This window comes from Rhinichthys klamathensis, unplaced genomic scaffold (assembly GCF_029890125.1).
Source record: "Rhinichthys klamathensis goyatoka isolate OS25496 unplaced genomic scaffold, OSU_Roscu_1.1 h1tg000314l_1, whole genome shotgun sequence".
In the NCBI taxonomy this organism is placed as follows: Eukaryota; Metazoa; Chordata; class Actinopteri; order Cypriniformes; family Leuciscidae; genus Rhinichthys; species Rhinichthys klamathensis.
In genome coordinates this window covers 776,383-793,995 of record NW_026606832.1, presented here as the reverse complement: position 1 = coordinate 793,995, position 17,613 = coordinate 776,383, and the positions used below count along the sequence as shown (strand labels likewise).

Here is a 17,613-nt window from a genome sequence, read left to right as displayed (position 1 = left end):
GCTTATAATGACATCACTTAATAAAAACATTTCCCCACCAAATGACACTATGAAACCAATCGCTAGAAATTCAACTTCCACTCCAATTAGATTATAAAATATGAACGTTTAAAAATGGCATCTGAGTGGAGCCGAACGCTAAGATATTTAGCAATGTGTGGAATTTCATTGAAATCTGGTTTGTCTCTGGCCCCTCCTCTTTTGTACTGACTCCACCCACTTCCGGTTCTCTCTGAAATGTGCAACTGACAGCAGTGGAGAAAAACGCATGTAAACTGGACAAATGTCTCTATGTCAGACGGGTGAGCGTGAGCATGGCTGTGTGATTAGTGTAAAAAGAGGTTTTAGAGGTTGTTTCCAGAGAGGGTTTGTTTGAGAGCGATCACTCTTAACGAACAAAAACAATACTTTAAAAGCAATATCTCGGGGAGTCTCTCGGAAGGATTGCGTTTTCCTTCCCTTGATACTTCTTGCTCAGTAAAATATTTACAGCTATTATTAATGTGCCACCGATGCCGAGCTGTCCCTGATCTGCTCCGCTGGCACATTTAACAGGGACTGTTGACATGATCCGTGCTGAAAACAGGATGAGGGTCGGGAAAAAAAGGAGAACATTTTTTAAAAATAAAGAAAAAGAATACCAAGTTATAGCTGTTCACTGTTGCAGACATAGTCTACGAGGTCTGTGACGCCCAAAAGGTCGTCTTCATCTTCGTCCTGCGCAGGGATCTCCAGGCCATTCGGCGCTGAGGATACAGCCGATGGGGCGTTGCCATTTTTAGGTGTCACTCCCACCTCGGGTCGTGGCATGAGGCCCTCTAAACCCTTCATTGGGCTTTGTCCGTTAGTGGGAGGAAGCTCCACCAAGTTGTAGTCTAGTGGACTGGGCCCTTTGACAACGGTCTCCTCTGACTCTTTCTCCTGTGGGCTCTTCTTCACCTCCTTCTCTTCTTCACTTTCGCTGTCGTCAGAGTCGATGCGGTTCACACGTTTTCGGACGGGCCTTTCCTCTTCTTCGGATTCGTCTGAATCGTCGTCGTCTTCGTCATCATCCTCTGACTCCCTCCGACGTTTAAGGGACAAGCGTCTGCGCCGTTTCCTGGATTCTTCCTCGGACGAGTCCGCCCTTAGCTTCTTGGGCTTCCTGTCTTCTTCATCAGTTTCAGCTGACTGGTAACTAACTGGAAAAGCAAGTTAACACACGGAGGAGACAGTTAGTTAAACTCACAATTAAATCACAGCATTTTTGGCTACAGTTTGATATATCGACCAGGCCGATTAGTTGACCTATATTTTGTATATTATTTTATATTTGTATATGTACTGAACATATAATAATAATATACTATGTGTATGTAGTTTAGTTAAGTTTTATCAATGTTGAAAACAGTTCATATTTTTGAGGACACCGATTCATTTTTTAAGAAAGTTCAAAAGAAAAGCATTTATTTTCTGTTGTAACATTATAAATGTCTTTACAGACACAATTTAATGCATCCTTGTTAAAGGGGTGGTTGATTATGATTTCACTTTTCTAACTTTAGTTAGTGTGTAATGTTGCTGGTTGAGCATAAACAACATCTGCAAAGTTACGATGCTCAAAGTTCGAAGCAAATAAAAGGGAGATATTTTCTTTTAAAGAAATCGCTTTTTAAGGACTAAAACAAACGGCTCGTATGGACTAAACGACATTCCTCCCGGGTTAGAGACATCGCCAACCCTAAAATTAACATAAACCCCACCCCCGGGAACGCGATTTATAGATTATCATGACTACACATAAGCTACCTAAATTCATCAACTAACCATTCAGAAATGCCCTGTTGCATTCTACATGTTGTCACTTCTTATTGAGTCTCTCCATCATTGTCTGACTCCGGTTTGAACATAAAAGGCTAAATGTTTTTGAAATTTTCAGTGCATGCTGTTGAGGCTCCGCCCTCTGTGCCGGGCTATTTGCATTTAAGGGGACATACACAAAAACAGTGCGTTTTTGCTCACCCTCAAAAAGTGACAAAAAGTGACATGCTATATAAAAATATCTGTGGGGTATTTTGAGCTAAACATTCAAATACACACTCTGGGGACATCAGAGACTTATTTTACATCTTGTGAAAACTGAAAATGCCATTATACCAGCACTTTAAATTAAAGTAATAATTTCTTTAAAAATAAAACCCATCTGATCCCAAACTTTTGAACACACACACACACACACAATCTTTGTGCTTATATCACTCAACCCTGAATAATTCTATCAATATAAGAATATAGTGGCATTACAGTTATACTGTATAGAGGTCAAAGTTATAATTATTCAGGCTTATGCTGTGAATATGCATAGGTGTAAATGGCACTGACCTTCACTGTCAGAGCTGGAAAGACGTCTGCGTTTCTTCTTTTTGTCTTTGTTGGTGCTGGCCTGTGAGCCATCAGAATCTGAACTTTCACAGTAGTTCACCTGCTGCTTACGGCTCCGATGGGACCGTCGAAAGCGGATGTCCAGATCGCTGTCACTGTATTCACTAGAGCCTTCTGTCACTGCATGCAAACAACCACACACAATGGGAAGTCAAACAGAGAAATATATCAGTGAATAGAGTGTAAACCACAAGTATGGTACAAATTATGGCTTAAAACTCACATTTTTGATCTTTTTCAACAAAAAAGTTTTTTTTTGTCTACCTCAGCAGGTCTAGGTCTTTTTCTAGCAATTAAATAAACATAAGAAATAAACATTAAATGAAAAATAACATTTCGATAATATAAATAAAAGTTGGCAGAACACATAACAGAATACCTCAATTGGCTTGTAGATATTGATAAACTAAACATTTCTTATGTTTATTTAACCATTTTTCTTGAGCTTGACCAATGCAGTCAATACTAAGAAACTTAATGCCTCACCCATCTCTTCCTCCTCCTCTTCATCACTTTCCTCCTCCTCTTCGTCAGAGTATCCTCTGGGTCTGCGTCTCCTGCGTGGTGGCTGCCTTCTGTTTCGACACCGGCTTGCTGCCTTTCTGTTTGAAGGTCTTATCCGCGGGCCGCCCGCATCGCTCCCGAAGTCACTGTCCTCCAAGGACCGGGCTTCGGCTTCACTCTCTGCCTCGTTATCAGAAGCCACAAACTCCTCTTCTGAACTGCAGACCAATCAGAGCAGAGTGAGTGTCATTTCACCACAGGATTCTGTGATACTTTAGAATGAAATGCTGTTGAACAGAACCTGTCGCTGAGACGGAACTCGTCTTCGCTCTCTTCCTCGTCCACAGTGCTGTCGCTGTCCAGATCGTTGAGACGCCGCCGCTTCTTCTTCTGAGCTGCACTGGGTCTCTGCGGCCGGCCGTTCTCCTTCCCTTCCTCCTGTAGAATGGTGGATATGTCCTTCCCTCTGTGGCCTGTGATGTTCGCCATGTCCTTCCCCCGGCCTGCACCTATTGGTCACATTTCAGTCTAAACTCATACGTTCAAGTTCAAATATCAACATGATAAACCCTAGCGAGATGTAATGACAACTGCAGCACAAGCACTTGAAGGAAATGCCCCCCCACCTCCTCCTTCTGCCTCTTTGATGTCTTCCTCAATTGCCTCTTCGATCGCTTCATCAAACTCATCAAATCTGACAAAAATGTAACAATAAACAATGAATAAAGATAATGTAAAAACAGCATAAGATAATGAAAAAGTTCAAATCTTACATACATAAGATTATGTAAACCCAGGAGACAGATTGACATACCTGTAGCTTATGTATTTCTTCGCCCTGGTTGATCTACGTCCCCAACTTTTGCTCTTCTTCGTCTCCTTCTCTTTCACCACCACCTCTTCCTTTTCTTCTTCCACTTCAACCTTCAAAAAAACATTTTTTTTTTTTTACTTTAACAACAGAGTACTCCACTGTTCAAAAGTTTGGGGTCAGTGAGTTTTTCTTTCTTTTTTATTTCAGCAAGGACACATTCAATTGATTAAAAGTGACAGTAAAGACATTTATAAATTTACAAATTATTTATTTCTATTTCAAATAAATGGTGTTCTTTTGAACTTTCTATTCATCAAAAAATCCTGAAAAAATGTATTACAGTTTCCACAAAAAACTTCTTGATTCAGCTTTTTCATCATAGGAATAATTTAAGCTTTAAAATGTATAACAACAGAAAACAGTTATTTTAAATTGTACTAATTTCCCCCAATATTACAGTTTTTAATCAAATAAATGCAGCCTTGGGTGATAATAAGAGACTTCTTTAAAAATTAAAAATAAACTTTAAAATCATCCCAACCTCAAACTTTTGAACAGCAGTGTAAATTATGTTTACAAATTATTAACAATTATGATGAGACTCCTCATTTGTAAGTCGCTTAGGATAAAAGCGTCTGCTAAATGATTAAATGTAAAAGTTAAATGTGATGACAATTTAAAAAAAAACCTCCAAATATTACTTCTCCAGAATTCAAATGGTAATTAAGCTTAAAAGGAAAAAAATAACTTCTTATGTGATTAATAATTTTTTCAAGTCTATTCTACAATCTTTAAAAAAATTGTTCAGCTTTATGAGAGCAGATTAGATTATTTTTCACACTATTAAGCAGGTTTTTTTCATGCCACCTGATCTGGTGTAAAAATCGGATCAAGTTTTGGGATCTAAAAGCATTTTTTCATTCACTTGTTTAATATGGTTCTTCTGGAATATTAAGATTTTAAAATTAAATATCCATATTAAGGATTCACAAATTTCAACAAACACTGCAGGCCAGAGGTATAAAGAGTACCTGAAAACCATACTTGAGTAAAAGTACAGATACCTTACAGCAAAAATGACTCCATTACAAGTTACAAGTCACCAATTCCAATACGACTTGAGTAAAAATATTTTACTAGTACTGACTGTAGGCTCAAAGATGCACCAGTCCTCAACACCTGAGAGACATGCCAGTGAAAAACATGAAACAGTTGATTTGTGAAGAGAGCGATCACTTTAATTTTCTAAAATCAAAATAAAACTGAACACCACAAAATTGCAAAAATCAAGGTCAACACAACAGCCTCTTAAACATCCACAAACAGTCAAGCTCAAGTGCTCAAAAAGAGCATAAGTAAACCAACATCCTTCAGGTCCCTTCTATATAATGATCAATAAAATAATGTTAAAGCTGCCGTCGGCAACATTTTTTTGATCATATTCAGTGAAATCGACACTATAATCTGACAGAACAACATAAATAAAGTGGTTTTAGAAAAAACCCCGAGCTTCTAACTCCACCTGGAGCTTGTTATTTGTTTTGCAAAAATCCACAGCTCCCGGTTCATCATGTCCAATCAGCGCAGGGGGGTGTGAGATCTGACTGTCAATCACAGATCGGGCACACGCCACCCCTCGCGCACGTTACAATCACATGCACACGCCTGAAGTTCGCGGAAGTTCGCGCAGTAACGAAGAGTGATGACGGAAAATCAAGTAAGCTCATTTAGAGTATAAATGACGTTAGCAATTGCAATCTATCGGTACATTAGCCAGGACAGCATACCTCCAAATACTCCATGGTGTTGATGGATGCTGATGAGACGGGCGCGTTCCAGGGCTCTCAAGTTTTGAAGACAGGTAAGAGTGACACCCAGCCGACGGGGGGTTGGATAAATTTTTTTCATTGGTTGTTGCGTTAAATCTTACCCAGATACAATAGTGCTATTTTCTGATTGGCTATTGTGTAGCTCGACGAACAACACCAGAGGAAACGCGCTTGATTCATGCCGGTTCTACAGTGAGAGCGGCGCGGCCAGAGTTTTGGGCGCTGCGGCATATTAAATATATTACAAATAGTTTTTCAGCGTGAGAAATACAATGTGTGGCGGGAGAGCGTGACAAAAGACCGAAATGAGTGACTGTCACGCTCAATGCGTAACACTTGAGAGCCCTGGCGTTCACTGAAAATCTGGTGCACACGCACTGACGAGCATGAACTGGGTGGGAGGGTATCCGTTGATAGTGGGGGAGGGGCATGAGAGTTGTAAACATTCAAAATTTTCCTAAATCCACTCAATCTGCCAGACTTGCCGACTGGAGCTTTAAGTAAAAATAAATAGTCAAAGGCTACTTGCACTGGACGTGCTGGTTTCAGCCTCATCACATGTCCTCATCTATAAAACACCTGCTATTACAACTACCTGCTAATGCGCTCGCATTCACGTAAAGTAGCTATGTTGACAAGTTTGAGTGAGTAAGGGCAAATCACACATGATATAGTACCTTTAATGCCCTGTAGATGCCGATATCGCTTCTTTTGTAGCAGAAATAAACTGCTGCAGAAAAAGTTAGGTGCCAAGCAAAATGTAATGAGTGTGTGAATTGTATTACTCATCACAAATGTATTGGAGTAAAGAGTATATATACTTTTTCAAAAATGTAGTTGAGTAGAGAGTAAAAGTTGTTAATGTCTGTGATACTCCGTAAAACTACAAAGTAGCCAAAAAGATACTGAAGTACAGAAACCAATTACATTTACTCAAATACTTTACAGAACTATTGCAGGCACTTACAGAGGGTGTGATGATGTTCTCCAAACTGATGCCAACATACACCAGTCGCTCTTTTCTGTGAGGAAAAAAACAAAAATGACAATGTTTCAGGCCTGAAAATAATTCCTCATATGGACTGAACCTACAGGCAGACATCATGCAGCAGCATAAATAGTGCAACTTGATATTGTGGAATAGTCAGGAACTTTACTGCAACAGCTTCAAACAAATTCACTCGAGCTGGTCTAAATTTCTCTTCATTCACCTTCGTTCTGCACGTTCTTTCTTTTTGAGGGCGGCATCCAAATTCAGCAACTGCTCTTCGAGCCTGTCGCAAAGTTGTTTCTGCAAGAGAATTAAAGAGGATCAGCATCTGAATAGCCAGGACTGTGTATTTCTGTAAAGAGACTCATGAAATCTGAATTGACTCACATGCTGGCAGGGGGGACAGAACCATTCCCCATCTGGAATGATCATGAGCGGAGGACGCAGACAGGCAGTGTGGTAGCCGCTGTCACAGGAATCACACAGGAGTATCTAGGTGAACAGAAATGAGAGGTTAAATGCAGAACTTTTGACTGTGAGTTGAAGATGAAGATGCTTTGCAGAAAAGAGTCGCACCAGCTCGGGATGATTGGGAAGGCCACAGTGTTTGCAGGGGTCGTCATTGGGTACATCATCGTCTGATGAAGAGGTAGAGGAGTCCGAGCTGTTCCGCTCTCGGTTTCGGTTTCTCCTTCTCTTCTTGGACTTCTCCACCTTATAGTCTTCATCGCTGTCATCCTCCTCCGTCTCCTCGAACTCACTCTCGCTCTCCTCCTCATCATCGTCATCTTCAGAACATTTCTTTTTACGTCTCGTGCGAGACCATGGTTGTCGTTTTCGACGTCTCCCAACCTGTCGAAAGATTAGTTACACTGTAAATGACTTTCACTATCGTTCAAAAGTTTGGGGTCAGTAAGATTTTTGATTTCATGCAAGCAGACACTTTAAATTAAGCAAACAGTAAAGACATTTATAATGGTACAAAATATTTTTATTTGAAATAAATACTGTTCTTTTGAACTTTCATCAAAGAATGCATCAGTTTCCACAAAAACAAAGCGGCAACTGAGCTATTTTCAGCATTGATAAGAAGAGAAATGTTTCAAGGATCATGTGACACTGAAGACTGGAGTAATGGCTGCTGAAAATTCAGCTTTACCATCACAGGAATAAATTACATTTTAAAATGATTGGCACCCCTACAAATTTTAACTTAAGTATATTCCCATTCATATTGTATGTTTTTAAATCCCCCTTAGTGATCAGGAACACTCAAGTGATAAGTCAAGACTTCCTGTTTCACTGGGCTCTAAATATAAAGTGACAGACAGGCCAAATTCCTATAGTCAACCATCACTATGGGAAAGACCTGACAATACAGTAATGATGTGTGACAAAAGGTTGTTGAGCTGAACAAATCATAAAATGGCTAGAAGATAATACTTTACTTCACTATTTGGGCAATAATTAAGTTTAAATCAATTGGAGATGGTAATAATCTACCTGGAAGAGGATGAGTGTCTATATTGGCCCCACATGTCATGCACTGAGAAGGATGGTTTGAGTTGCCAAAGAAACTGTAAGGATCAAAGTTGGAGAACTGCAGATGCTAAGGTGGGTTTTACATAGACAGAAAAATAGACATGCAGAAAAGAACTACATCCCCACTGTGAAGTATGGTGGTGTATATTTAATCTTCCAAAGAACCTGGACAACTTGTTAGGATAAACCTGTCAAGAAGGTTAAACCGGGCTGTGGTTGGATCTTCCGGCATGCAATGATCCAAAGCACATCTCAAAATAAACAACAGAATAGTTCACTGACCACAGATTGAATGTTTTGCCATGGACATAGCAGTCCCCTGACCCAAACCCCATAAAAAACCTGTGGGATGAGCTGAAGAAAAGAGTACACAAGCATGGACCTCTGAATCTGACGGATCTGAAGAGATTCTGTATGGAGGAATGGTCTCAGATATCTTGCCATATGTTCATCAACCTTAATACACATTATAGGAGAAGATCCAGAGATGTTATCTTGGTAAAGGGAGGTTGCACAAACTATTAAATGAAGAGGTGCTAATAATTGTGGAATACATACATTTCAGAAAGAAAGAAAAACGTTTTATGATAAGATTTTTTTTCTTTCAACTATTCGACTTCAAATGTTAGATGTATGTGAATATTTTGAATGAAAGACTTAGACTAACAAATTTTCAGTCATATATACCAAGGGTGCCAATATTTGTGGAGACCACTGTAAATATCATGACTGAAACCACTAAATTAAATAATAAACATATATAGTTTAATGTATTTTAATGTTGACAGGTACCTTTGGTTTCGTTTGGCCATCTGGCTCAGCTTTCTTCGGTTTCCTCTGTACAGATTCCTCATCCTCTTTTTCCACATCCTCTTTTTCCTCATCGTCATCCTTTTCTTTTTCCTCATCGTCATCCTTTTCTTTCTCCGAAACTGGAGTCCCCTGCTTCCGTTCCGCCCTCCTATCTTGGATCTCCACAGCTTTAGCAGTGGGCCTGCAGATTCTTGGAGATCTCCTCAAGCATCTGCCCTCAGTCGTCTCAGACTCTGAATCTCCCTTGACCTCTTCTTTCCGGAGTTTGGCCTTCCGTCTGTGAGCTGGGATTTTGATCTTCAGACGAATTCCTTCCTGTCGCAAGTTTGTCTTTTCTTCTTGTTCTTCTCCCGTTTTATCCTCATCCTGACTCTCCTGAGACTTCCTTGGAGGCCGTCCTAGTCTTTTACTGCTTTTCACAGCTGCGTCGCTCTTTTCTTGAACATCACCGGAAGGCTCACGTTTTTCAGAAGTTGCGTCTTGCTCAGATTGTTTGCTTGAGGTGGTGCTTTGATCCACGGGAACATCAGTTTCCTTCTTACTTGATCTTGAAGTCTCACATACCTCCTCAACAGCCGACTGTGCTTCATCAGCTTTAGTGATCTCTGAATCAACTTCCATTTGCTTCTCTTTGTTCCCTTCCTCTGAATCTGGTTCCTTTTCATGTTCTCTTTCAGAAGGAGGTTTCTCAGAACTGTTGGATTCATTGGGTTGTTCTGTAGCTTTAACTTCTTCAACCAATTTTTTCTCTGAAGATTCTTCAGAGCTGTTTGCAGCTTCACCCTTTACATCATTTTCTTTGGTCGTTTCTGAATTCTCATTTTTATCCGTTTCAGCTGTGTCACATTTGTCCTCACCATCAACTTTCTCTGTGGTTTTTGGCATACTTGGCTTCTTTGTTGAATCAGAAACAGATGATTTTTCAAGATCCCTTGATGCCGACTTCGGGGAGACCGACTGCTCTTGTGCTTTGGCTTGAGGGCCATCTGTATCTTCAGAAGGTTTAGAGGAAATAGACTGCCTTTCTCCATTGGTTGAGAATTTGTCTGCTTCAGACATATACTGTTTTTCAGTTTTTGAGACAGGAGCAGCATACTCTTTTTCTATGGTGGTGTCTGCAGAGCTGTGATGAGTTTTTGTTTCGTCAGCATTCTCTGGCTTTTCTGTGACAGAATGCAGTTTGATTACTTCACGGGAAGAGGACTCCTCCATTTTAGAAGACTGGAATGGTTCTGTTTCCATTGCCGTGGAAGCAGTTGGATCTTTTTCTTCCAGGTCTTTTTTGGAGTTGTCCGAGTCTTTGGGATATTTTTGACTTTCTTCTGAAAGAACTTTCTGTGACTCTTCTTCTGCGAGATCTTTTTTTGATTCTTCATTTTGGAGATTATTTATTGTCTCTTCTTTTGATGACCCTTCTTTTGTGAGATCTTTCATTGACTGTTCTTTCGCCAGATCTTTTGGAAGATTTTCCATTGACTCTTCTCTTGCCAGATCTTTTGATGATTCTTTGTTAGGGAGATCTTTCACTGCTTGTTGTTTTGACAGACCTTTCGTTGCTTCTTTTAAGTGATCTTTCTTTGCTTCTTCTTTTGAGAGATCCTTTGTTGCTTCCTTTTTTGAGAGGTCTTGCATTGACTCTTTGTTTGGGAGATCTTTCACTGATTCTTTTTTTGAGAGATCTTTTGTTGACTCTTCAGGCAGTGTTGATGTATTTGCTTCTGTAGTTTCCATATTTTCACAAGTGGGGGATTTTTTATTTTCAGGTACTTCTTCAGAACCAGGTGTCTTTTCTGACTGCTCACTTACTGTTGAGATTTTTTCTTCCGCAGGAATCTTTTCGTGAGGTTGAGGAGTTTCAGATTTAGCTTTGTTCTCCTCTGCGGTGGCATCACAAGATTTCCCTGGCTTCTCCACTTCCATCTGCTCTTCAGCACACAATCTGGTTTCATTCGTGTCCATCTTATCTTCTGTCTGGTCATTCTTAGTATGCTTTTTTCTCTCATTGGACTCATCTGAGACACATGGGGTATTTTCTGAATCATTCTCTGTTCTTTCATTTTGAAAACTCTCTGAACCTTTTTGCGTTTCACTTTCAGATGGTTTAAGGTGAGGGACATGGCCGTTGATCTTTTCAGCACTCAATCTGTTGTCATCAAAACATGTCCGTGATTCTTTCACCGAAGCGACAGGTGCATTTCGTACTCCTGCACTGTTGCTGTCGAAGTCTTCGGTTAGTTTCATCTCTCGCTTTTTTAGAGGGATTTTAGCCTGATGGTCATTTTTCAAAGTTCTCTGAGTCTCTTCTAAGGTTTTTCTCTTCACCTCATCCATCTGTTCTGCATTATGTGAAGGTGTTGACAAGTCCCTGATTTTCTCCTCCTCATCCTGTGGCTCTTCTTTGATTGATCCAGCAATAACACCAGTGCAATTTGACGTCTCCGAATGTTTCTGCAACTCTTCCTTCACCTTCAAGGCCTTTTCCGATAAAGCATCTGTGGCCTCTGGATCTTCTTGCTTTGCATTTTCTTTCTCCAAGATGTTTTCCTTATTTTCAGAAGTGGATAAGTCGTCTTTTGACTTCTCATCTCTGATCTCCTCTAGAAGCCAAAAGACACAGGAAAAACAATGAAAACCAGTCAAAAAACATTAATACATAATTTAATCGGTGTTCAGTCAATACAAGGGCTGAGTTGCTCAACTTGACAACTGCTCCACTGCGGTGGCCGAGTAGCACCGGCAGTGGTTCACCAAAACATTTTTGGTATGTAAATGCTGTTTACGTGAATATTATGGCACAAGTGAAGCACAAAGCTTTGTTTACAAAATAAATAATAGGTTAGCAATTAAATGTCACATCGAACCATGGAAACATTTGGATTCATGCCAAATGAAAAAGGTAGATGAGCCCATACATTTAACCCATTTGTCAGCTTTGTATACTGTTTTGCGATCTGGTCACCCTTGTAATCCATTAATATTTTGGACATGGAATGTCTTGTTTCTTTTCCCAGATCTTCACTCCAGTCCTGACTCACCCATTTTCACATGGAATTATTAAAGTTTCTTCCTTTCATTCACTTTTAATTTTTATATTCACATTCTTTACAGTGGTTCAGTAAAAAAAAAGTAAAAAAAAACGCAGTAGGACAGATACCTTTTTACTTGCAGATCAAATTTTATTTAACACAGTTTGTGCTTGTTAGACTTGATAAGGGACATCAAGTTTAAATAGCGCATTTCACACGGTGGTCATTTTGTTTCATTTCCTCTAGCAGCGCAACATCAAATATAGCCTAAATGTCTTTCCCCTACGAAAACTTTTATTTGCTCTTCAGACCTGCTCTTCAACAAGTGTCAGTCACTTTGGAACATCAGGAGAAGACATGAAGATATTAGACAAGATGGTATCAGTCGTCAGCGCCAATAGCCTCGTGGGAAGTGCACCGACATATAGCGTAGTTGTACTTAAGGGTGTTCGGAGGTGTTCGGAGTCCCGGCTCGGGGACCTTTCCCTATACCGTCCCCCTCTCTCTCCAACTTCGTTTCCTGTCAACTAACTGTCCTGTCATAATAAAGGCAAAAATGCCACAAAAAAAAAGATGGTCTCTGGACATTAACAGGTGTCTAAATCTCTGGGTTTTCTAAAGTAGCACTGTCCAACATCGACAGCAGTAAAGTCGCCCGTCGGTGTATGAATGAGTGAGTGAATGGGTGAATGTGAGGCAAATTGTAAAGCGCTTTGGTGGCCATTGGGTCTGTGAAAGCGCTATATAAATGCAGTCCATTTACCATTTACCATTTAAAGTCACAGCGGGAGTCCGTGTCTCTCTTGACTCCGCTAAGCACATTGAGTTTTAACAGACCCCCAAAAGCATGCGATGGGTTTGGTGGGGGTAATTCAGAGTGAATGGGTGAAAGTCACATAAAAGGAGGCAATGCCTCCATGGCGCTATGACTGGATTGGATATGATTGGTTCATGTGATAAATCCCGCCTCTTGTTTTCACGAGTTTCCTGTTCACAAATCAGTCTGAATGAAGAAAATGATGCTGTTAATGGGAAGAGTAATTAAAAAGTAATTTGTTTTGATATCACCTCTTTATGTCAAGTCAAAATCAAATTTGAAATGCTCTGAAAACATGATGACTGTGGGGGGGGGGGGTTAGTGAGCTTAGACCAGCTTGGTGAAATTTAAGTGTTTGTGACCAGTGTTTTACCAGTGATTGATGAATGATGATCCGAAAATAAGTTGATTATTAAAAAGAACAATTGAATATATTGTTATTATATATATGTTTAAATGATTACTGCATTTAGTTATTATTTTGTAATAAATGTAAAAATGCTTTAAAACACTAACTTGATTATATTTATCCTTGGTTTAATAAATAGAATATTAATAAAATAAAATCAGAAATATTTGGCAACATTAAGTGTAACTGGGACATGAATTTACATTTGATTTATTTATATAAATATAATATAAACCTGTGAGGACTTCAGAACACCACTGCACGGCACTGATCCCCCCCCCCCCCCCCAAACACACACACACACACTCAACCACCGGCGGTAGTTGGTCCATTATACGACCGCGGTAGTAAAAAAAAATGCCACCATCACAGCCCTAGTCAATACTCATTATTTACATACCTTCAGCTCCCTCTTTCTTCTTGTTCTCCTCACCGTCTGGGTTGGGACTGTTACTAGACGAGCCCTCCTGATCCTTCTTTACTAGGAGCGCTGGATCAATCTGAGTCTTCAACAGACCAAGGATCTGAGCCAGGTCGTTTCTATTTCTGCAATGGAAAATAATGGATTTTCCCCCACAAAATCGTGCAAGTGAATGTTATCTCTTATTGGCATTTGGCATCATTGTTTTAATCACAATTTAACAGCCATCCAGTACAGGAAGGAAAAAATCTTTTATGCATGTTATGAAGAAGTGGATTTAATTCCACTGAAAACTGATCACAGAATGCCTACCTTACTATACACTTCCAGGATGACCCATCAAGATCATCCTGTTCTTCCACATAGATCCTCACATTATGGTCTTGGTCTAGCTGAAACCAGTACATGAGGCCATCTTTGTCTTTGCCGATTGGCTGAAGACGCATTTTATCCGGGTCCTCTTCATTGATAGCGGTCTTAAACTTGACATTGTCATCAAACTGGCATTCACACAAGTACTGTTTGAAAAACAAAGCATTGTTAGGTTATACTGTGTAAAAACAGAAATGTGTTACAAACACAACAATTTTCATGGATGGATGTGAGGTCCCAATGCAACTTAATCCATTGGTTAGACATTAAACAGATTTTCCCATCTTACCTTCAATATTCCAGTCTTACACTCCACTGTCATCTCTCGATAACCCTTCTTTTCCAGCTCCCATGCCCATGTGGTGTTAAAATCCTGACAGATCTACAGCATCAGATCAGAATAAAGCCAACAAAAAATAAAACACTGATGAGACCAATATTGACTTAATACGGTCAATGGATTGTAAATAGCTCATAGCTATTTACATATTTATCACCGCTGAAATAATCCATAATTCACACAGCTGTTTAAATTTGATTGTTAAAAGCAGAATGTGTGACATATGACAAGTCATTCAATGCATAAATTCATTGTTAACACTGATTGACTTACCTTAATGAGATTCTTCTCCCATCTGTCTGCAGACACAGACTTGCCAATTTTCCTCAGCAACTTCACATGAAGGTCCACGAGGAGTTTGGGTACTGGGGACATAAAAGTATTTCAATATTTAAGCAAAATACACAGCACAATTACACAGCCATGTTTGACGCATGCATGTTTTTGTAAGTTATAGGGGAGTGGATCTCAAACTACTGTGTCCAGTTTGCGGAATAAAAATAACACCTAGCTAAATAATTACAAATTACACATTACAAAATGACAAAGAGCACCAGCATTGAATTAAGTGACTGATTAATCAATTGATAACCAGGCATTAACTGACTGTTTTTTAATATAGTAGTGTTTCTGTTGATTTAGTAAAATAAATTGACAGTAACACAGCAGTTTATGTAAGTGCCTGGTCCAAGCCAGCAACAGTAGGATCATGTTCATTAGTTCATTATTACTATTGTATTACACTGTACTATTAAATGTATGCACGTTAAATTGGCACTTAAAGCAACAACACAGTGTTATACATTACTGGACATTTATTATTACTGTTGTTCTTGTACCTGCCAAGTTTATGATCATGCTTCAATAAATCAATGTATTAATTTAAATATGTTTATGAGTGAAAGAATCTGTCTGTCTCTACTGTAAATGTACCATAACAGTGATAGTGTCTGTCAAAATACAATAACAACTACATGCATTACCACAACAAAACTAGTAATTTATTTTAATAACTCAAAGTTATACAGGTTAGAAGTGCGTGAGATTGAGTAAATGCTAACATAATTTAAGTTTAATATTACTCAATGCTGTCAACAAAACAACAACAAACTATTCAGAAGTTTATTTTTACACTGTTTAATCAAAAACCTGTAATCATTTATTACAGTTTTTTTGTAGTAACAATAACTACAACTGCAGCATATTAGGGAGAAACTATGGTTACCATGTACACATTTGTAAGGAGTATGGATGTAACAATTTTCGGAACAATTCGAGTCACTTCAGCTTGCATACCTAATACATTTATAATGCTGCAAAACCACCATAGATACAAATAAAAGGGCTTATTGACAACTTTAACTAAAGTTTAACACTCAAAATAATCCCATATTGTCATTTCTCCCTCCCAGCAGCGGGAGCAGGAAGTTTACACATTCTGCGCATGCGCGCTGCTCGCATCACACCAATTCATGCCAAATTATTATTTAACTATGAATAACATGAATATTTCATTCATCGCAACAAGTGCGTCGTTATATGTAAGTACAAGTGATTTCCCAATGCAAAAGGTCGCATATAAACGGAAATAAAGCAGCAATTTGTTTCTGTGTGCTGTGATGAGTAAATAAAGCGGAATAAAACCTCCCGTCCTTCAAAACGCCGAATTTAACAGCAGAAACGGCACATTAGAGACGCAAACAGCGACAAAAACAGCGACACTCGCTGCTGGATTACTGAGCAGTCCGTTTAAACGCATGTAAAGCGGCTAAAGAGCAACAATGGAGGAGCGGCTCACCCGCGCTGCTCTCCTGCAGACTGCGCTCCAGCATCGGGAACGACACCTCCGGCAGGTCCAGCAGAGCTCCATACCGCTCCAGAAACGAGCAGATCACGGCGAAGCTCGGGCATAATCCCGTGGAAGAACCGTCCGCTGCCTCCGAGGCAGACATTATTCCGAACCGAGCCGCTGGAGGACCACAACCTCCCCACAATGCACCGCGACTATGGCAGACACATGGCCCAGAAGCCCTTGCGCCAGAGACACCGAACTGATGTAAACAAACCAGCAGCAGCAGAGCGACAGAAAGCGGGAGAACTCGAGAGGAAAAGAAACAAAGGCCCATAAACCAAAACCTCAAATGGTACAATATTCCAGATAAGAAGCAAATACGAGACCAAAAAAAATATATATATATTCTGTGTCTCTGCCGTAAGCTCCACTTTGTATGGACTCTTTCTCTTTGAAAGTGAGAGAGAGAAGAATTGGAAGAAAGAGACAACAGTGAACGTAAAAGAAAGAGTGAGAGAAATCCAGACACTGGTGACATCTCTCCTGTTATTTGGAAACCCCACAAAAAAACTATATATTTTAAAACTGTTGTAGTGAATAAGTTCACTAACAAAATGAACTCATGTATCATGACAGTTCTCATTATGCATTCATAGGACAGGTGATTTAATGAAGCGTTAACAATATCATAGGTTACCAGCAGAGGGCGCTGTCAGTTAACTATATTTATGATACTTCGCGTGCGCACACACACATAAATTCATACAGGAGCAGAATTAATTTTTGTAAATCTTTTATAAATCCATTGAATGGACAATTTACACATTTTTAAAGATTACATTTATTTGTACGATTTACACTGAAATTCGTTCTACTTTTGTTTCATTAAGCCTAACTGTAAACAATATTGTAATTTTAATTGTAAAAGACTGTAAATAATGCTACAGTAAAAACCTGTTAAGTTCCCTTATTATATACAGTATATATTTTACAGTAAAATACTGTTAAATGTACACCTTTTAGAAGTATAAAAAACAGGAACCGGGAAGGAACGTTGGCAGGAGAAACCATGGAGGCACTGACGGTGGAAGGAACCAATGAGGAGCTGATGGTGGGAGGAAGTACGTGGCCGATGAGAACACAAAGCGACCCAGGAGACAGCCAGGAGGAAGGTGACCCATGGAGTGAAGCCAGAAGGACGACGGTCTCAGGTTGGGCCGAGGAGCCAGGGCGGAACTGATTGGTTGATGGGCTGAAGTGGAGCAGAGGGCTCAGAGGGGCGAGGCGGAGCCAGGGAATCTCCACACCACAGCAGAGCTGGAGACTGGAAGCCCCAAGGCGGATTCGGGTTGCATGGCGAAGCCTATAGGCTGAAGGAAGCCAGCGGAGGCGTGGCCAAAGGAATGGCTGGCTTTTGGTGGAGCAGGCAGGAGAGGAAGGCTGAGTGTGGACATCAATGCCATAGAACTGGTGCAAGGTGAGGAAACAGGCTTGGTGTTGGACTGGACCAGTTGCGACAAAG

The 17,613-nt window shown here is 39.9% G+C and overlaps 1 protein-coding gene across 1 annotated transcript; it reads right to left on the bottom strand.

Annotated features, from left to right (window-relative positions):
- Positions 1-626: 626 nt before the first annotated feature.
- On the bottom strand, positions 627-16,319 carry rsf1b.1 (remodeling and spacing factor 1b, tandem duplicate 1). Its single transcript, XM_056271271.1, has 16 exons — positions 16,098-16,319; positions 14,573-14,664; positions 14,249-14,341; positions 13,900-14,105; positions 13,567-13,712; positions 8,894-11,511; positions 7,136-7,411; positions 6,947-7,051; positions 6,780-6,859; positions 6,536-6,590; positions 3,740-3,849; positions 3,552-3,619; positions 3,227-3,434; positions 2,908-3,143; positions 2,362-2,541; positions 627-1,181 (listed from the first exon to the last, which is right to left on the bottom strand). Exons 1-16 carry the CDS (start codon positions 16,249-16,251, stop codon positions 646-648), a joined length of 5,163 nt encoding a protein of 1,720 aa, XP_056127246.1. The 5' UTR covers positions 16,252-16,319; the 3' UTR covers positions 627-645.
- Between the last annotated feature and the right edge of the window lie 1,294 nt (positions 16,320-17,613).

Coding starts and splice junctions, on each gene's coding strand:
- rsf1b.1 (XM_056271271.1), bottom strand. CDS start 16,251: ATGTCTGCCTCGGAGGCAGCGGACGGTTCTTCCACGGGATTATGCCCG. Junction 14,665..16,097: donor TCTGCAGGAGAGCAGCGCGG/GTGAGCCGCTCC, acceptor TTATGTCCCCAG/TACCCAAACTCCTCGTGGAC. Junction 6,860..6,946: donor TCTGTCCCCCCTGCCAGCAT/GTGAGTCAATTC, acceptor ATTCTCTTGCAG/AAACAACTTTGCGACAGGCT.